General features: G+C 41.9%; 1 protein-coding gene across 4 annotated transcripts in view; it reads left to right on the top strand.

Moving 5' to 3' along the window:
• Window positions 1-21306, top strand: part of ccdc62 (coiled-coil domain containing 62) — a 51680-nt gene extending 30374 nt beyond the window's left edge. For all 4 annotated transcript variants that reach the window (XM_078227050.1, XM_078227049.1, XM_078227048.1 and 1 more), the window contains 5 exons: window positions 3692-3792; window positions 5856-6794; window positions 7927-8110; window positions 12973-13113; window positions 20596-21306. In XM_078227050.1, coding sequence (XP_078083176.1) covers window positions 3692-3792; window positions 5856-6794; window positions 7927-8110; window positions 12973-13113; window positions 20596-20613 — 1383 coding nt within the window. In that variant the 3' untranslated portion in view covers window positions 20614-21306. The remainder of the gene's footprint in view (window positions 1-3691; window positions 3793-5855; window positions 6795-7926; window positions 8111-12972; window positions 13114-20595) is intronic.
• Window positions 21307-21950: the final 644 nt, after the last annotated feature.

Raw genomic sequence — 21950 nt, 5'->3', positions numbered from 1 at the left:
TACTCCATTTGCCAACTCTCTCCCACTTACTTAACCTATCAATATCTCTTTGTAAATTGTTTGTATCCCTCTGGCAACTCGCCTTTCCTCCTATTTTGGTGTCCGCTGCACATTTGGCCGCAGTACATTTGCTTCCTTCCTCCAAATCATTAATGTATATTGTAAACAGCCACGGTCCCAGCATTGATCCCTGTGGAACCTGATCCCTGTGAATTCTTAAGTACTAGTAGCCAAAATTTTGAAAGAAAATGGAAACAGCCTGTTATATTGTGTATATTGCTCAGAACTCTGCGTGAATATCACACAGGATGAATAAGTGCATGCTGCCCTGCATTATAAAGAAATTGTTCTAGTTAGATCCTGCAAAACCTTTAGTACAGAAACATCTGAGTGATGTACCGATGTGCAATGCTGCAGACTTGAGTGTGTGCCCGAGAAGTAGTTATGGGACTGGCTATGGGGTGGAGAGAGCTTTGGAACGAGGCAATATTTTCCACTTTTAGGCCCAGTTCTTTTTTTTTTGTACTACTTTTTGGTGCAGCCAATTTGAGTGTGATTTGAATACATTTTAGAGTGGGTTATCTGTGTTGCCAATCACATTTTTAACAAATAATATTGGGGCCAGAAATTGTTAGCGTGTAATTTCATTAGAATTAACACTCAGGCGCTTGCACTGAGGGAGAATTTAGCACGGCCAGTGCACCTAACCAGCATGTCTTTCGGATTGTGGGAGGAAACTGGAGCACCTGGAGGAAACCCACACAGACACGGGGAGAATGTGCAGACTCCGCACAGACAGTGATCCATGCCGGGAATTGAACCCAGGTCCCTGGCGCTGTGAGGCAGCAGTGCTAACCACTGTGCTGTTAAGATTAATGATTTTCACGTGGTACTCAATCTTGGGGAGGCCCGTAAAGGCTGTGAAGCTTTGGAAGCTCACTCCAGCAGGTAGCAAAGTGTGCTTTAGGGGCTTTTTCATTTTGTTTCTGCCTAGGCAGCCTTTGCCAGTTTTAAGGTCAGACAGCAGTAATTTTCAGGACGCAAAGCAATTTGGCTCCTCAAGTGGGTCACTCATTCAAATACAAATTAGATAACTTTCCTTCAGGAAGTCTCCTTTTCGGACACTGTACATGTGGGTAATTCGAGAGACGATGTTAAATGGAGCATGTTTGGGAGAAAAATTATGACTTTAGACTGATAATTTCCAAAGATTTCCACTACCGGGTGGTTCTCATGTTAGTTCCAGGTCTATTAGACTAACTGATAAGAGATTAATTGCTGTGATTGGTCAACAAGTCTGTTATCATTGTTTCAGGGCACTACCAGGATGGTAGAAGGCAAAGTAGATCGACCTTGATCTTTGTTCCAGCAGTTGCTGTGTTCTCATGAACACTCTGTAGTGGTGTACCCACTGGCAGTCCACTGCTCCTGACCACACTGGATGGGACGGCCAGCTTGAGAGATAATGCATCAAGAATGTTTGTGCGTTTTGCACACCTACGCTCCCAATTACTCACTAACCTCTCAAGGACCAATAACAACATTTTCCAAACACAGTTGGGGTTATAATGCCCCACTTCTTTTACTTGTTTTTTTAGAATTTTCTTCTTTTCCATTTCGCCTATTTTCTCTGCTTCTTAATTCACTTTCTCCTGCTCTCATATTTCGCTATTTGTTTCGATTTTTTGTTTGACTCTAAATCTAACTATTTCCTTCTCTGTCTTTCATTCTTATTCTTTTTTTTATTTCCTCTCATTGATTGGGGAGATATTTCACTAGTGCAAGCACCAGATACAGGAGTATATCACTGCACGGTGCTCGGATTAGCAGGCCATCAGTTTGCAGCACCAAAATGCTGAGCAAAGAATTAGTTAATGTCTGCCGCCAAACCTGCCATTGAAACAATTTGCTGCCTGTTGTATTTTTGACTCGCTTGTGTGAAATTCTCATGCACTCTACCCATCACTTTGAACAATGGGCTAATGTGTGGAATGTGAGGCTAGGTGACCATGAAGTTCCAATGTAGTTTAAGCTTTGCCCCATGAGCTTTCTTTGCCCCATGGTTTGGAACGTCCATACCCTGGAACTGAAAGAGGTCCCTCTGGCGTATCTGTGATGTTAACAGTTTTCTCTCCTCACCACAGTCCAGTGGATTTGTGGTGAGAAGGAAAAATGATAATAGCTGCCTTTTTGTCGAAAGACCCTCCCATATGGACCTGGGTTTAAATTGTTTATGGTGAATGAGTTTATTACTTGGCACTCAACTTGGATGTCTGTAACGGCAAGTTGCCCTGTCTGAGTCCGTACGTTTTACTGAAGGCAGATTTCCTTATTTTAGGTGAAAGAAAACACTATGACACTGCTGCTAGTAGACGTTGCCCAAATGTCAGTTGTCAATTTGGGTGTACCATGATTCTGATGTCATCAGTTAAACAACCACTTGTTGAAGCTCTGTGCATCAAATTAATGGTTCTATTGGGTATGGTGTGTTTTGATGCTCTGATCAGGAGAATGATAGCAATGCACGTTTTTAAGATGTGTTGCTGATGAGGAGATCCTGATATCTGTAAATGATGGCTTAAACCTGTGTTTATTACTTGTCAACCATTCTTTTGTGAGGGAAGGGAGAAAGGTGAGCTAGATCTCTACGGCATTAAGCGGGTTCTGAGATAGTAGGTGACTGGGTGGGCAGGCAGTTCTACAGTATTCCATGATGCTGTTAATGGATTGACCAACCAGGCCAGCTCACTAGTTCAACCTGGAGGAGTTGACCAGTTACTGGGAGCTGGGATTCTTTCAACTTGGATCTGGGCAAAGCCATGCAAATCAGTGCATTAGCAGGTAGGTTGTACAATCTGAACAAGTAACAAGAAGCTTTCCGATGCTTTGTTGTGTAGTTTTGACTGTTTGAAGTCCAACAGTACGTACGTGTACAATTTAAGATCCCCAAACTTCGGCTCTACCGACCTAAGATCTAAGATTTTGTAGCTTTGGTTAAGAGTGTCTCTCTTTGGGGGAAGAAGATTCACTCTGTGTTGAGCAGATAGAGATTCTGCAGTTACTAATTTCTCAGTTACCAATTTACAGATTAACTACAATTTAAAACATGATTTTGCAATTGTACTTTGTTACCATAGAATCATAGAAACCCTACAGTGCAGAAGGAGGCCATTCGGCCCATCGAGTCTGCACAATCCCACCCAGGCCCTACCCCAATATCCCTACATATTTACCCGCTAATCCCTCTAACCTACGCATCACAGGACACTAAGGGGCAATTTTAGCAAGGCCAATCAACCTAACCCGCACATCTTTGGAGAGTGGGAGGAAACCGGAGCACCCGGAGGAAACCCACGCAGACACGGAGAGAATGTGCAAACTCCAACACAGACAGTGACCCAAGCCGGGAATCGAACCCAGGTCCCCGGAGCTGTGAAGCTGCAGTGCTAACCACTGTGCTACCGTGCCGCCCTGTAGTCATAAATTGTTGGCATAGTATATCGAAAGTATGGTTCATTGTATAAATTCATAATTTCACAGAATAAACTTAATTAAGATAAAATTAGCCATTGTTTTCACAATTCATTGACATGTACTGACTTCCTAGTTTTCACTGATAAATTGTTTGGAAAATAAAATGCTTATGTCTATCTAATCTTTACTTCATGTTTTTTCTGCGTCTTGTGATCAGGTAAATGAAAAGCAACAACATGATTTGCAGCTTCTGCATCTGAATCTTGAAAGTTCTCAGGAATTGATCCAAAAGCAGGAGGAGAAAATTCTTGAAATTAGGTATGTTGGGAGATGTGATCAAACTGTTTAAAAGTTGCTCTCCTTAAACACGCCACTTTCCAGTGTTATTTGGTGCCGTGTTGTAAATCAGCACATCATAATTGTGCCACATTTGAAACTAGCACAAAGCAGGAATTGCAATTGCATGCCATATCAGACGATGCATTTCTTTACTCAATGACGTATAAATGTAACCTGAAACTCCACAAGCAGGAATTATGTAATCAATGGATTATTAATTATTTATTCTCAGATGTTTAACTATCATATCTCAGTGGAGCAGCCACTTTAGGTGACGAAACCTGATATTAGGCTTATGAAAACACTGTTCCATTGTAAACTGCTGGGAGGTTTGTAAAATTAGACTAGTATGACAAATATTTCCCTCCCATTCTGGGGAAAGCATGTGGCTTCCTCTCTGCCTGAGGAAGAAGCTCATATTATGGGTGTCTTAGATGACAAACCTACATCCTGCCACTTCGTCACAGTGTTCCGGTGTACAGATGACGGTGCTTCCCCAATGGTCTGTTTGGTGTGTCATTCACATAGTGGTATTGACCAGATTCTGAGAGTTTACCACCTTTTAGCTGTGATACTATCATCCCCTGGGTATCCACCCCACCAAGTCCACTCCAGATCTTGCTTATTTCAGTAAGATCACCTCATTCTTCTAAACTCCAGTGGGTATAGCATTATAATTGACCTACTGGACATCACAACCTGGGTGGACTGGCTACAAGGGAATTGGAAGATTTCCTGTCTGCTCCGATGTGTGGCTCCATGTTCAAAATGTTGAAAGGTGATCTGATCACTGTGTTTAAAATGTTACAAGGGGCAGAGTACACAAATTATTCAATCTGATTTGAAAATTCAGAATAAAGGGACATAAACCTTAAAATTAGAGCTACACCATTTCGGAGTAAAGTTTGGAAGTATTTTCTCATACAAAATGGTAGCGGAAACCTGAAAGTCTGCCTCTAAAAGGCTGTGATTAATGCTGAGTTAGTTGAAATTTTCAAGACCATGATCAATAGACTTTAGTTGGGTAAGGTTAGAGGAACGTGGAGGAAAAGTATAAATGGAGTTGAGATAATAGAGTGATGGAACAGGCTCATGGGGCTTACTGGCCTACTCTTGCTTCTATTTGCTATGGTGTGCTACATTAACAACACCCTTCCCTTTTTCATCTGTCTCTGTTCATAGGAACACAGGATTTAGGAGCAGGATTAGGTCCTTTGGTCTTTCGAGCCTGCTCCACCATTCAATATTATCATGGCTGATCTGGTTGTGGTCTCAACTCCACCTTCCCGTCAGCCCCTCCATAATCATTGGCTCCCTTGTATATAAAAAATGTATCTGACTCAGTCTTGAATGAATTTAAAGAGTCTGCTTCCACTGCTTTTTAGGGAAGAGAATTCCACAGACTAAGGGCCCTCTGAGAGAAAAAATATTCTCATCTCTCTCATTCTTAAACTATATCCCCTAGATTTAGTCTCCCCCACAAAAGGAAGCATCTCCTGGGTATCCACCCCATCAAGTTCACTCAAGATCTTGCATAAGATCACCTCATTCTTCTAAACTCCAGTGGGTATAGGCTCAAACTGCTCAACCTTCCTTTGTAGGCTAATGCTAAGAGCAATTCTGCCCGCAATTGCTATCCACACTTGTACTTTCCAGCAGTGATCTCTGGACAGCAACTGGTTTAATGTTAACATGTAGTAGACACTGAATATTGGAGCAAATTGTAAACTTGATCAAGACATTGCCAAATCTGTGTTTATGTCCTGCTTCGACAATTCCAATTTGTACGTTCCAGTGTGCAATGTTCCTGAAGCGAATACAAAGCTGATCACTTGTCCCCTGAATTGATAGCATAATCACAAATACAGATGTTCTCATTCATCTTCCAGCTCCAATTGACTTTTAATTTTTTTATTGAGCCCTTTGAAGAGTTGTGCAATATTAATATTTGAAAAATTCAATAATCGGCTATGAAAAGTTAATCATAAGGTCTTGCCTTTGATTCTGTTTGAAGTACTGTTTTTTTTCCTTTCTTCTTCAAGTTCAAGTAGACTTCTCTCCGAGTCCAACTCTATGACACAGAGCAGGGATGGACAGAATGGGATAGAAGAACACAAAAATGATGTGCTCGCTAGAAAATGGAAGAAGGAGAGCAGCAAAACTTGCTTGACTAATAGACACAAAGAAGACACAATCAAGCCAATGCAGAACTTCAGTGATGAATTCATTTCAAATAATACCAAAGAGCAGGGCTATCTAATGGCCACAGAAGTGGGCAGCACGCTCAGGAATTATACCTCGTCTGAATGTGTAAATGCTCAAAGTTTCTTTCCCACTGACTTTGATCAGACTTCGAGTGGAAATTTGGCATTCAAAAGCTATACCCTACAGACTAACATTAATGATTCTAATAAAAAACCTACGAAATATGTTATAACAAAGCCAAACTCCAAATATACAACTGCAAGCAATTGCATCTCACCTCAGGCAAGAGATGACAATTTACAGCATATGTCAAGGAAGCAGAGGTGGAAATTTGAAGGATCCTCTGATATCAATACCACAGAATCCATGGAACCATATAATAATATAGCTTATTCAAACATGGATCATCACAGTCCTACCAACACCAGTTCTTGCAAAGGCAACTTAACCACCCTTTCAGTGGACAATCATTACAGTCTTTGTTCAAAAGCAAGTACAACTTCGATCATTTCATCCAGAGAAGCCACAAAGGCTTCAGAGAGTAATAAAGTAGAGGACAAATACAGTAGTGAACTAAGCGATTGTCGAATTAGCGAAGAAATGATTCGACCGCATACAAAGAGCGAAACCGAACAGGAGGCGCCAAACTCGGAACAAGATTGGATGAAGATTTATCAGCCAGCTGTGGATGTAAAGGACTTGTGGTGGCTGTACCTAAATGATGGTTCAGGATCCTCACGTGGGTTGGACAGTCCTACCAGCGTAGGAAAAAAGAGGTGCGGGAATGTCAGCATTTTTTTTTTTAAGTATTAAGAATCAAACGGGCAGCTATCAGTCGCAGAGAAATGTGGGATGAGTTTAATTTTAAATCTTGGGGTAAACCCCCAGTAGGATTCTGAAGTGCGGTAGGGACAGGAATTTTCAGACCAAAAGTTTTAGATGTGTTTGGGTTCTGTTCAATACTTAACACTTTTAATAAGGAAGTTTCTGTATTTGCACTGCTTCATTCCCTGTATGTTGTTTGGGTGGGAAACCGTTATGTTGTAGAAATTTTTGACTGCTCATTTTTAAAAAATATCAAGCTAAGCTCTCTCGTAGCACTGTTTTAGAAAGTTGTGAGCCCAAGCTGCACTGTAGAGCCTAAAGCACATGTCTTTTGCTGCCAAATATATTTGGGAAGCATTGGGTGAGGAAAATGTTGGGTTTGTAAGTCATTCACTCTGTGTTTGATGGTGCCTAAGCTCATTGAAACATAGAAGCAGGAGGAGGCCATTCGGCCCTTCGAGCCTGCTCCACCATTCATTTTGATCATGGCTGATCATCAAATTCAATATCCTGATTTCCCCCCTTCCCCCCATGTCCCATTATCCATTAAGCTCCAAGAGCTATATCTAATTTCTTTTTCAAATCAGACAGCATTTTGGCCTCAACAACATTAGTTGGTAGTGAATTCCACACTTTCACCACCCTCTGGGTGAAGAAATTTCTCCTCACCTCAGTTCTAAAAGGTTTACCCCTTATCCTCAAGCTATGACCCCTAGTCCTGGACATCGGGAACATTATTTCTGAATCTGCCCTGTCTAATCCTGTTAGAATTTTATAAGTTTACACAACAAAGAGCGTGAGGTATTCGAGTAGCAGGTTCCTGTATGGAGTTGAACTCTATAATTTTTCACAGATAATAAGAGGAAATTGGGGACAGAAAACAGAAGCTAGTTTTTGTTTTAGCAGTTAGCTGGGGGACCTGACCAAGTACTACTTTGCTGTTACAAACTTTTCTAGCTGGTTCTCACGCTGCCTTATTTCTCCTTTTTATGATTTCTGAGTCGGTGTATGGGAAATAAAACTCAGCAATGGCTTTGAAACACTAACTTCATTTTCATATCGTTCTTCCTATCCCATCAACAGTGAGGAAAGGCTGGAATTGAACACCTTTAGCCTGGAGTCACCAATACGATCCATGAATTCCTCACCAGTCAGAGAGAGGTCAAGGGGAAAGAGCAGCCTTCACGGTGACCTTTCCATCAATGGCTCTGTTTCACCAGTGAGGCTAAGCACTAATGAGGACAGCGAAAGAGTGTCTGCTAACAGCGTAAGTTAAAGATGGATCACAAGAGGAGGAAACACTTATAATCAGAACCAGAATTTTGCCCACACCGGTATCCTTTGCTGTGCTAGTAAATCATTATTAAAAGTACACCGTTGGTTAGAGCAAATCCAAAGGCAATCTGAAAAAGTCTATATGGGAATTCGCAAAACAGTGCTTACGGAATTCTTCATTATTTTACAACAATGAATCCAACCAACAAGGATCAGTTAATAAGCAAAAAAATTTGCTAATTGAACTGGAAAATGCTGGAAATGTTCATGCAAGTCGGGCAGAAGCTGTGGCCAGAACAGATGGAATGTTACAAGTGTAGACAGTTTGCCAGAATATATAGGCAGTGAATATCCACTTTGTGCATTTGAAAAGGCCTTGCACCCTGTTAAGTTTGACCTACATATAAACATGCTAATAGAGTAACTGCTGAAAACTGGCTTCTGCAGGCACTTTTCAAACTTTGGTAAATGCGGGGGAGGGGAGGGGGAGGCCCCAACTAATTATTTTTGTTTAATCAAAACTTTAAGTGATTAATTATAGTGGCTGAGATTCTCTTGGAATCCTTGAATTTCAGAAGCCTGCTCGACCTGCCAAGCTAGCAAGCTGTTTATCCTTGCGTGTTGTGCATTCTTATTTCGTTGGAGCAAACAGTGTTGAATAGAGCCATAGAGATATACAGCACGGAAACAGGCCCTTTGGCCCATCTCATCGTGCTGCAGGTTCTCTAAGCTGAACTAGTCCCATTTGCCTGCATTTGGCCCATATCCCGCTAAACCTTCCCCATCCATGTACCTGTCCAAATGTCTTTTAAATGCTGCAATTCTACCCGCCTCTACCACCTCCTCTGGCAGCTCATTCCATATACACACCACCCTCTGTGTGGAAAAAGTGCCCCTCAAGTCCCTTTTAAATCTTTCCCCTCTCACCTTAAACCTATGCCCTCTAGTTTTAGACTCCCCTACCCTGGGGGAAAGACCTTGGCTATTCACCTTATCTATGCCCATCATCTTTTAAACTTCTATAAGGTCACCCCTCATCCTCCTACGCTCTAGGGAAAAAGCTCCTTGCCTATCCAGCCTCACCTTATTATTCAAATCTTCCAGTCCCGATAACATCCTTGTAAATCTTTTTTGCACCCTTTCCAGTTTAATAACATCCTTCCTATAGCAGGACAACCAGAATTGTACACTGTACGCCAAATATGGCCTCACCAATATCTTGTACAGCTGTAACACAACCTCCAATTCCTGTACTCACTGCTCTAACTGATGAAGGCAAGTGTGCCAAATGCTGCCTTCACCATCCTGTCTACCTGTGATGCCATTTCAAGGAACTGTGTGCCTGCACCCCTAAGTCACTCAGTTCGACAACACTCCCCGGGGCCCTACCATTAACTGTGTAAGTCCTTCCCTGGTTTGTCTTACCAAAATGCAACACCTCGCATTTATCTGAATTAAACTCCATCTGCCATTCCTCGGTCCACTGGCCCAGTTGATCAAGATCCCATTGTAGCCTTAGATAACCTTCACTGTCCACTGCACCACCAATTTTGGTGTCATCCGCAAACTTACTATCCATGCCTCCTATATCCTCCTCCAAATCATTTATATAACTGATAAACAACAGTGGACTCAGCGCTGATCCCTGTGTCACACTGCTGGTCACAGGCTTCCAGTCTGAAAAATAACCCTCTACCACTACCCTCTGTCTCCTATCAGCAAGCCAATTTTGTATCCAATTGGCTCGTTCTCCCTGGGTCCCATTTGATCTAACCTTACTGACCAGTGTACAATGCAGTACCTTGTCGAAGGCCTTGCTAAATCCATGTAGACAACGTCTACCGCTCTGTCCTCATGTATTTTCTTGGTCACCCCTTCAAAAAAACTATCAAATTTGTAAGACACGATTTCCCATGCACAAAACCGTGCTGACTATCCCTAATCAGTTCTTGCCTTTCCAAATGCATGTAGATCCTGTCTCTCAGAATCCCCTCCAACAACTTACCCACCTTTGATGTTAGGTTCACTGGTCTGTAGTCCCCTGGCGCCTTTCTTAAATAACGGCACAACATTTGCCTCCTTCCAGTCTTCCGGCACCTTGCCTGTGGCTGTCGATGATTCAAACAAAATCTCCACTCTGGGGCCCCACAAATTCTTCCCTAGCTTCCCACAATGTCCTGGGATACACTTGATCAGGTCCTGGGGATTTATCTACCTTTATGCGTTTTAAGACCTCCAGCATCCCCTCTTTTGTAATGTGGATGCTTTTCAAGACATCAATATTTACTTCCCCGAGTTCCCTAGCTTCTATGTATTTCTTCAATGTAAATACTGACAAGAAATATTCGTTTAGGATCTCACCCATCTCCAGTGGCTCCACACACACATGACCTTGTTAATTTTGAAGGGACCCTATTCTCTCCCTTGTTACTCTTTTGCCCTTAATATATTCATGGAATCTCTTTGGAGTCTCCTTTACCTTCTGTGCCAAAGCCATCTCATGTCCCCTTTTTGCTGTCCTGATTTCCCTTTTAACTGTACTCCTACACCCCCTATACTCCTGAAGGGATTCACCTCACCCCAGTTGCCTATACCTGACATGTGCTTCCTTTTTACGGAGCAGAGCCTCAGTACCTCGAGTCATCCAGTGTTCCCTACTCCTGGCAGCCTTGCCCTTCACAGTAACGGGAACATGCTGGCCCTGAACTCTTGCTATCTTGTTTTTGAAAGCCTCCCACTTGTAACACGTTCCTTTATCTGGGAAAGTTCCTGTCTAATGCCATCAAAATTGGCCTTGCCCCAATTTGGAACCTTAACTTGTGGGCCAGACCTATTCTTTTCCATAACTATTTTAAAACTAAAAGAATTATAGTCACTAGTCCCAAAGTGCTCCCCCGCTAATGCTTCAGTCATTTGCCCTGCCTTATTTCCCAAGAGGAAGGGCCATCTACATATTGATTGAGAAATTTTTCCTGAACACACACAAATTCCTCCCCATCCAAGCCCTTAACACTATAGCAGCCCCAGTCTATGTTTGGAAAGTTAAAATCCCCCCACGATTATAGCCCTATTATTCTTGCAGCTCTCTGCAATCTCTCTACATATTTGCTGTTCAACTTCCTGCTGACTTTTGGGGGGCCTATAGTACAATCCCATCAGAGTGATCATCCCCTTCTTATTTCTCAGTTCCACCCATATAGGTGGCACAGTGGTTAGCGCTGCTGCCTCACAGTGCCAGGGACTCTGGTTCGATTCCTGGCTTGGGTGGCTGTCTGTGCAGACTCTGCACATTCTCCCCGTGTCTGCATGGGTTTCCTCCAGGTGCTCCAGTTTCCCCCCTCAGTCTGAAAGATGTGCTGGTTAAATGCATTGGCTGTGCTAAATTCTCCCTCGGTGTTGCCGGAGTGTGGCGACTAGGAGATTTTCACAGTAACTTCGTTGCAGTGTTAATGTAAGTCTACTTGTGACACTAATAAATAAACTTAAAACTTAAACTTAATGTAGACTCACTGGACAATCTCTCAGGAATATCCTCTAAGTATTCATCAGTCTTCCCTCGTTCCCTGCAATGCTCATGCCTGCCTTGTCTATTTAACTTGCTCTCTTTAAATTCGGTATTATCCTCAACGTCCCCCTTAGTTTTACTACTTTAGGGTCCCACCTCCTTGCCAGACCAGTTGAAACCCTCCCAAGAGGCTTTAGCAAATCTTCCCGTCTGTATATTGGTCTCTCTCCAACCTGTCCCTCTTGTATAGGTCACCACTGCCTCAGAAGAGTTTCCAGTGCTCCAAAAATCTGAATCCCTGTCCCCTGCACTAGTTCCTCAGCCAGGCATTCATCTGCGCTATCCTCCTATTCCTACTCTCACTAGCACATGGGAACATGCTAGCCCTGAACTCTCGTTATCTTGCTTTTGAAAGCCTCCCACTTGTCACACGTTCCTTTATCTGGGAAAGTTCCTGTCTAACGCCATCAAAATTGGCCTTGCCAAAAAGGAAGCACATGTCAGATTACTACCCTTGAGGTCCTGCTTTCAAACCTCCTACCTAACTCCTTACATTCACTCTGCAGGACCTCATCACTTTTTCTACCTATGTTGTTGGTACTAACATGTACCATGACCTCTAACTCATCACCCTCCCCTTTCGGGATGCCCTACAGCTGTTCAGTGACATCCCTGACCCTGGCACCAGGGAGGTAACACACCATCCTGGCGTCATGTCTTTGTCCACGGAAATGGCTGTCTGCTCCCCTGGCTAAAGAATCCCCCATCACTATTGCTCTGCCTTTCTTCTTCCTCCGCACCCCCTGCTTCCCTCCCGGTACAGCCAAGCCCCTTGTGGTGCCAGAAGCTTGGCTCTGACTGCACTCCTCCGAAGTACCAACACCCTCATTGGCTTATAGAATCCGACAGTGCGGAAGGAGGCCACTCGGCCCATCGAGTCTTCACCCCGGCCCTATTCCTGTAACCCCACATATTTACCCTGCTAACCCTCCTGACATTAAGGGGCCATTTAACATGACCAATCTACCTAACTCTCTCAGCTTTGGACTGTGGGAGGAAACCGGAGCACCCGGAGGAAACCCAGGGAGAATGTGCAAATTCCACACAGACAGTGACCCAAGTTTGGAATTGAATCTGGGTCCCTGGCGCTGTGAGGTAGCAGTGCTAAGCACTGTGCCACCGTGCTGCCCAACCGCCCATGCCGCTTCCAAAGTGGAATACTGGTTAGTGAGCAATTATTGCAAATTAATTTGCATTTGTTATGCCCAATATCATTTGCAAACAAGCGCTACTAGATGATGTGCCTTTGCGTTACTGCAAATTAATGAGGCTTGTCAAATTCTCTACAGACTTATCGCGATAGCTGTTCACCAACAACTAAACTGCAACGTCTGCTGGCTGAATCCCGACAGATGGTCGCGAGTCTGGAGCGTAGCACTCAGCTTCCTCTTGGCTTATCATCCTGTGCTAGCAGCAATAACAACGTACGGGTAAGTGGAGTTGAACAATATTAATCCTGATTTTCGAAGGTAAGAAATGATGATGTGTAAATGGAGAGACTGACCTCAGAAGCTTGCTGCTTGAGAAAAAGTAGGACAGTGACGCAATGGATAACACGTCTGCCTATGGACCATAAGATCCAGGTGCAACTCCTGCCTGACTCTGAGAAAAGCTGATGAGTTCTTCATAAATATGTATTTTGAGGAACCAACAAGGGATCAGGCCATATTGGACTGGGTGTTGTGCAATGAGAAAGGATTAGTAGGCAGTCTAGTTTGAGCGAATCCTTGGGGACAAATGACCACAATATGGTAGAATTCCTTGTCAAGGTGGATAATGATGTAGTTGATTCTGGGACCAGGGTCCTGAATCTCAATAAAGCTAACTGTGATGGTATGAGGCATGAATTGGCCATGACGGACTGGGAAACATTACTGAAAGGAATGACAGGCATTTACAGAACGAAAAGGTGAACTCCAGAAGTTGTTTGTTCCTGTTTGGCACAAGAGTGGTAAGGGAATTGTTGCCAAACCATGGCTTACAAGGGAAATTAGAGATAGTATCAGATTCAAGGAAGATGCCTACAAATTGGCAAGAAAAAGCAATAGGCCTGAGGATTGGGAGCAGTTTAAAATTCAGCAAAGGAGGACCAAGGGATTGATTAAGAAGGGAAAAATGGAGTCTAAAAGTAAGCTAGCGGGGAACATAAAAACTGACTGTAAAGGTTTCTATAGATATGTAAAGAGAAAAAGATTGACAAAAACGAATGTAGGCCCCTTACAGTCAGAAACAGGAGAATTCATAACGGGGAATAAAGAAATGGCTGAGGAATTAAATTTGTACTTTGCTTCAGTCTTCACAAAGAAAGACATGAATACTGTGCCAGAAGTGCTGAGAGAAACATGTTTTAGTGAGGAGCTGAAAGAAATCCGCATTAGTAGAGAAATGGTTTTGGGGAAGTTGATTGGATTGAAGGTGGATAAAACTCCAGGTCCTGATAATCATCATCCCAGAGTACTTAAGGATGTGGCCCTGGAAATATTAGATCCATTAGTGGTTATTTTCCAAAATTCTTTGGACTCTGGAGTAGTTCCTACAGATTGGAGGGTAGCTAATGTAAGCCCGCTATTCAAAAAGGGAGATAGAGAGAAAACAGGGAACTAAAGACCGGTGCGCCTAACATTGATACTGGGAAAGTTGCTAAAGTCTATTATCAAGGATTTCATAACTCAGCATTTGGAAGGCAGTGGTATAATCAGACAAAGTCAGCATAGATTTACAAAAGGGAAATCATGCTTGATGAATCTATTGGAATTTTTGAGAATGTAACTAGCAGAGTTGATTGAGGAGAACCAGTGGATGTGGTTTATTTAGACTTTCAGGAGGCTTTTGACAAGGTCTCACTAACAGACTACTATGTCAAGTTAAAACACATGGGATTGCCAGTAATGCCTTGAGATGGATAGAAAGTTGATTGGCAGATAGAAAATGAAAAGTTGGCATCAAATGGGTCGTTTTCTGATTGGCAGTCAGTGACTAGTGGGGTTCTGTAGGGGTCTGTGCTGGGACCCCAACTGTTCACATTATATATTAATGATTTGGAAAAGGGGACTGAATGTATTATCTCCAAATTTGCATTTAATACAAAGTTGGGTGGGAGGGTGAGCTGTGAGGAGGATGCAGAGCTGCTTCAGCGTGATTTGGACAGGCTGAGTGCATGGGCATCTGTATGGCAGATGCAGTATAATCTGGATAAATGTGAGGTTTTCCACTTTGGTAGCAATAATAGGAAGACAGATTATTACTTGAATGGATGTAAATTGAGAGAGTGAATACTCAACAAGACCTTGGATTCCTCATACATCAGTCGCTGAAAGTAAGCGCACAGGTACAGCAGGCAGTAAAGAAGGCAAATAGTATGTTGGCCTTCATTGTGAGAGGTTTTGAGTATATGAATAGGGACATTGGTGAGGCCACACCTGGAGTATTATGTGCAGTTTTGGTGTCCTTATCTGAGGAAGGATGTCCTTGCTATAGAGGGAATGCAACAAAGGTTTACCAGGCTGATTCCTGGGATGGCAGGTCTGTCGTATGAGGAGAGACTAAATCGGTTAGGATTATATTCATTAGAGTTTAGAAGAGTGAGAGGGGATCTCATAGAAACTTATAAAATTCTAACAGGGTTAGACAGGGTAGATTCAGAAAGAATGTTCCCAATGATGGGGGAGTCCAGAACTAGGGGTCATAGTTTGAGGATAAGGGGTAAACCTTTTAGAACTGAGGTGAAGAGAAATTTTTTCGCCCAAAGGGTGGTGAATGTGTGGAATTCACTCCCACAGAATGTAGTTGAGGCCAAAACATTGTCTGATTTCAAGAAGAAATTAGATATAGCTCTTGGGGCTAAAGGGATATTGGCGAGTGTGTGTGTGTGCATGGGCATGCGGGCAAGCACTCACGTGGGTGCGTGTGTATCCCACCATGCTTGGAAGGACTTCCACCCCATCACTGCTGCAATAATGTATGCCTCAAACCTGCATGTTTTCTGCAGCCTTTAGGGAGATTGTACAGGCCCCTCGCACAAGATAAGAAAGGAAATTTGATGGAAAGTCAAATGCTAAGCTCTAAATCACCTGCACCCTTTTTAAGTTCATTTTAAAAGATGAGTAAAGCAGCATTGCTTATGGGAACATTGACTAAATGATTTATGACAATTCAACTCTCTCATCAATCCCGATCCGAAGAGAACTTTTGTACCACTTAAGAATTGCACCAACCTTTCAGGGGGGCTTGCTGAAAACAGCACAGATACTTTTACCACCACTCCATTCAGTTACCTCATCATTCCTGAGAATTGACCAATGCAGCGTGGTCGCCAGACCAGACAACTTCACAGAAAGTGAGATGCCCCTTCTTTCCTTCTTCCCTGACCTAGGATGAGGTTTTGATCCTATCATTGACTGACATTCACAGTTGGAATTTTCCCAAGAATCAAACTTGCTCAACATGTGGTAGAAGAAGGACTCCTTGCACAACTAGGTTGAACAATCCTGAGCCTTTGACAAAGGAAAATACAACGACTCAAGGAATTTATTTTGCAGGGGAAATTGTAGACATGAATCATGATGGGGTAGATACCTAAACCGCTCAAATATAAACAATTCACTAAACAATTCCGAGTTTTACTTAAACATTTATGAAAAGAGAGACATGTAGGTCGTATGATTCGATCAGCCAGTCGCTGGAACAATCAGCATGTTCTTATGTTTGTTTATAACAGGCAGAGTACAGACTGCACACAACCGGCCCAAGCTTGCAAAGCCCTAAAGAAAACATCTACCATTAGATGCGATTCCCTGGTTGGGCAGCACTTGCTGAACAATCCTGAGTGTGCTAATAACTAAACTTAATTAATTTGAGATAATTAGTCACGCTCATAACATGGCTCATTTACACTTACCGGAAGTGACATACATTCATACACAAGGACCCGTTCTCTGAGAACAAAAGGAATATGTTCGAGCCTTGCGCCTTTTTAAGGAGCTCGGGGAGTCTTCAGTTCCCTGTTGATTTCTCCATGGCAGCAAGTTGACTCCGATCAGCACCCTTTTCTCCTGTAGTATAAATTGTTTTGATCATTGAAGTTTGGCATTCTTGCGTTTGTCCTGATGTGTATAAGGTGAAAAGCTCTCTCCAGCAATATTCAAGTTCTGGACCATTAGTGACTGTTATTTATACAACATAATTGAAGGAAGGAAATGGGAACCTAAAGCCAAATTGACCTAGTTTTCTTACTGTAACCTCTCGTCACTTCCTAAACAAAATCTGTTAGGTAAATCTTTGTAAGCTGCTTTCAGTGTGACTTCTTTTAATCTACTTTAGGAAGATTGCATTTGATAAATGAAAATGGTTTTACCTTTTTGCTCCTTTGTCGATTTCCATTCAGTTTGCAGAGTTGATTTCTTTTACCCTTGTGATTTTAGAATAACATGGTTTGTGTGGTTTAACATTTCTAAAGCTTTAGGTCGATGAGGAGTTGTAGGAGTGGTAAACTGTTTAATAAAGGTTGAATAGAAAACAGTTCATTGTGCTAATTAATAGAACCTGAAATCAGTCATTTTACTTACAAATTAATAAATTAAACAGCACTACCCATATCTTAGCCCTATCATTCTTTGATGTGAGCTCCGAGGGGAAAATGTTGTAAATTGATAGTAAGATCAATGTGATATCCATTTCCCATCTGTTACAGGAAGAAAAGGATTGAAGTTGTATTATAAAGAATAGTAAGTAATTTTAGGGGGCTGTTCACTGTTCAAATTCCACTGGAGCCTCAGTTTTTCTGGTCTGTAACTATTAGAAATAGCTCGAAGAAAAATTCTTTGTGCTCAGAAATTAGATGACACTCTCAAGGTGACACTTGTTTATTTCTAGTTGCCTTGACAACTTAATGGCTTACTAGATAACAGTAAGAGTTTTAACAACACCAGGTTAAAGTCCAACAGGTTTATTTGGTAGCAAATACCATTAGCTTTTGGAGCGCTGCTCCTTCGTCAGGTGGAGTGGAAAACACCGGCATCTCCACATCATTGCTAGATAACTCCGGAAAGCATCGAGTCTTGAACATATTATTGAGCTAGAATTACATGATAGCCAGGCGGGGTGGCAGATTCCTTTCCCTGAAGAATGGTAGAGAATCAATTGGATTTTATGATAAACAGACAGCTCCTATTGCCCTTTCTGGTGCTTGCCTACAAATGGCCCAATTGAATTTTTAATTGTAACTCACTGCGTGACAACTATTTATCAACTTGAAGCATTATTTCCTCTCGAAATGTGAGGGGTGGATTTCTTTTGTGTTGTGGACATTAATTTGTTGCCTCAACTTAGAAAAGTGCGTGGAAAGTTAAACAGACACAAATTTTCATTGCATTAACACAGCCTTTATTTTAAACGTGACTGTACTCCTAAGCATCCACTTATGTGTGCCTTTCCGAAAGGACAGGCCCGATACTCCATCTTTATGTCCTTTGAATGTGTAAAGATGTTGGCACGTGGCAGGATTCCAGATCGAGATTAGCTTGTTTCGGTCTCCTGTAGCCAGGTACTTGCCATTGATGAGATTGTCATGGAGAGGATGTGCCCCAGATGTCGCTCTCCAGTGCCTTAGTGCCCTCTGTGAATCATGTGAAGCTTTTTCCCACAGCTAATGTCCCACTTAATGATGGAACAATCTTTAGAGGCTGAAAAAATGTATTTATCATCGGAGGACAGAACCAGACACGTAACTGGAAGCAGATGACCTCGTAGCAGGTGGTTCTTGGATACATCAGGAGGGACATAATCTTTGGCGAGAAGTTGTTTAAGTTTTCCTTTCTGTTCAAGTATTTCCTCCTACTTCTGTGCCTATTAGAAACCATCGATCAGTTAAATTACTTAAAAATACTGCATTGCCTTCCCGAGTGGGGAGGGAGTAATTATAGCCTGATGAAGTTTACATGCACAGTTTCTATTGTAAGTGTGGATAGAATAGAAATCATAGAAACCCTACAGTGCAGGAAGAGGCCATTTGGCCCATCGAGTCTGCATCGACTACAATCCCACCCAGGCCCTACCCCCATATCCCTACATATTTTACCCGCTAATCCCTCTAACCTACGCATCTCAGGAGCATGGCCAATCAACCTAACCTGCACATCTTTGGACTGTGGGAAGAAACCGGAGCATCCGGAGGAAACCCACGCAGACACGAGGAGAATGTGCAAACTCCACACAGACAGTGACCCGAGCCGGGAATCGAACCCAGGTCCCTGGAGCTGTGAAGCGGATGTAGGAATATATGATGGAAAAAGTTGCTATGATGGAAAAAGTTGACAGGAACTGGGGGCACATCTAAGATTTTTAAATACCGTGTGGATTTGCTTGGGAGAGGTTTTGCTTTATTTAGATTTTGGTTGTGGTTTATGGTTGATATTTCGGTGCTTTGCTTGTTTTCCACAAAATACTGATTGGTTAAGACATTCAGACTGTGCCGTGACTTTGGAAATGTCTGCTATGTTATATTTTTATCATAGTAAAGAAATTTCCGAAAGCTGGTTTAATGCAATCATGTGTACATTGTGTAGAAGTTCGGGTTTTGAATTGTATGGTTATATCTCCTTTCTGGTTATACTAATTATTGCCCATAAAGGTTTGAAATTACTTTTGAGTGGAGTTAATGAGTCAGATGAGAGTGATTCTCACTTATTTTCAATACTGCTGTGTTACTGTCAAAATGTTCTAGACAGAATGGATTAGAAAAGAATAGCTATAAAAGTCATTTTTAAACAAATTCCTCTAATAATCTCCTTGCAGGTGGGATATGAAATATGAATCATGTTTTTATAACCATGTTTCGATCTCATTATGATGCTGTTCTTTCAAAGGTCCTTCCACTGTTTTTCCTATGGCCATGATAAATTGATCCTAGTGTCAGGGGATTAGCAGGGTAAATATGTGGGGTTACGGGAATAGGGCCTGGGTGGGATTGTGGTCGGTACAGACTCAATGGGCTGAATGGCCTCCTTCTGCACTGTAGGGATTCTATGATTCTTTGCTTGTTTCCCTATAATGTTTCCCAATTTTTCCAAACTGTCTCAGCAAGAAAATGTCTAATTTGAGTGAGATGTTTACAACAGGATCTTCGTTATACTGATACTGTTGTTTATTTCCTGGCACTAAATGGGTACGAAATGATAGCATTTCCTGCTAGCCTTTCACATACTGTAACATTGCAGATAAGCTTTGACCCCTCTTGTATTGGAAGTTGAATTGTTCAATAAATTTAATCAATACAGTTTATTTTTGATAGTATCACCATCTCATTTAAAATTATTTAGCAGAAATTTAATGTAATATCACGATCAGCAGTTCTTGGTATGCTTCTATTAATTGGTAAACGGCAGTGAGCTTTTCATTTAGCAAGTGGCTAGTTTGGGTGATTTTATCATTGATTTAATTAGATCAGACTTCGCAGCAGGAGTCAGTAACAATTTGAAGTCCTCTGTCATACTTCACAGATCTATTAGTATTTTTTGAGTTAACTGTACTGGTAGATGAGCAATCCAGTGGCTCAGACCTGAATTCTAAAAAAGCATTTGACAAGATGCTTACGTGAGACTTATAAAGAGTAAAGGCCATCTCGATTCTTGGGGTGAGATCCAACCTTCACCCTGCTGCTACACAGCACAATAGCTTGAGATGGGAAACTTTCTTGAGTGGGGAGTCGAACACTTGTGGTGAGTTTAATATTATTTCACTGCATTTATGTTTTAAAAAAAACAGATAGCTGAAGTATCAGAATCAGAAGATTAGGGGAAAATAACCGTACCTGTTTAAGGGCTTTGCTGTATTTTGGGTCAGGTTGCAATGTAAATTTGGATTTGTATTTAACACTTTTCTGACTAAGGAATGATGGTACAATCATTTTTTTGCAGGATGGCTGTTCGCTCTAACATAGGAGGAAATCAGTTCAATAAATTATACTCAGCACGACAACGTAAAGGACGAAAAATTGCAAAGTGGAGTGAATGCTGTGACAAGATCCTTGGACTGCAATGGAAAGAACACTTCAGTTGCCAGTATCCGTGACAATTACACTTAATATTTACCAATGGACCAGATCCTGATGTGTTTTAGGATGCAGATATGAAAATTGCAAATAAATACATGGAAACAATTGTTACTTCTGTGCAGTGGTAACTAAGGTAAGGTCGCCACAGCCCCAGGTGACCATAGTGCGAAGGGCTGATTTAACCTGAGGATCACCACACCTCAGGTGAGGAGCAAGGTTGAGAAGGCGGGGCCTTCGTGAACAACCTGACCCGGTTCGGGAATTAAACCCATGCTGTTAGCATCACCCTGTATCAGTAACCAGCCATCCAGTAAACGGAGCTAAACCGGCTCCCCATACAGTGACGGCATTTGAAGACATTGTATTTTAATGTGAATATCTCCGTACTGATCAGATTAACAGTAGCATTTTTACTGAAACTGGACATGGGAATAAAATTATGTTTCAGATAGAGTAGAATCAGATGATTTATATAAACTGAGGTTGCTGTTTCCAATCTAGCAAATATATTTTTATTATTGTTTGTGTAATCTGTTTCAGTAAGTACTTGATTCAAAGAAGATTTGGGGTACTTAAAAAAAAAACCCTAGCGGACAAAGTATAAACTTATTGCGTGAGGAAGCTCCCTGCTTTTCAAAATGATTGAATCCCTATTTCTTTGACAGTGCAGGTTCAATATGAAGTTGTTTGAGCCATTTCTGTCAGCCACAATTCCTACCAGTGAATGGATATCAAAGAAAACAAGCGTGAATAAATTATAGCTTTAAATCTGAATGATGACTAATTCCACAAGATCAGTATGTGGTGAAAGCTCCCCCATTCCCATCCAATTTAGTAGTCTCCGAATTTATAGATTTGAAATTTGTCCTGTACTGACAGTTGCATTTCCGGCTAAGTTGTTCGACAATTTGTAACTTCACGTACACATTCCAAGTGTTGGGCCAACATATTGGCAGTGTTCAGAGTGATGAATGGGAGAGGAAGTTCTGTAGCTTTTCTTTTCCTCGTAGATCTTTGGTTTGACCAGGACTCCTAATTGCGCGAATAATTCCAATGAAATGAAAGGCTGAGATCCACCGGGAGAAAAACCAGCTGGTTAAACTGCCCTTTCAAAATGTTCAGTGTCGACCTTCCTTGTGGAGCATGTGTGATAGCCATAGCTTGAAAAAAAAACTCCAGTGAACTATCAACATGTGGATGAATTGAACCAGGATGTTG

Source organism: Mustelus asterias, chromosome 13, assembly GCF_964213995.1.
Source record: "Mustelus asterias chromosome 13, sMusAst1.hap1.1, whole genome shotgun sequence".
NCBI lineage: Eukaryota > Metazoa > Chordata > Chondrichthyes > Carcharhiniformes > Triakidae > Mustelus > Mustelus asterias.
This window is presented reverse-complemented; position numbering and strand designations above follow the sequence as displayed.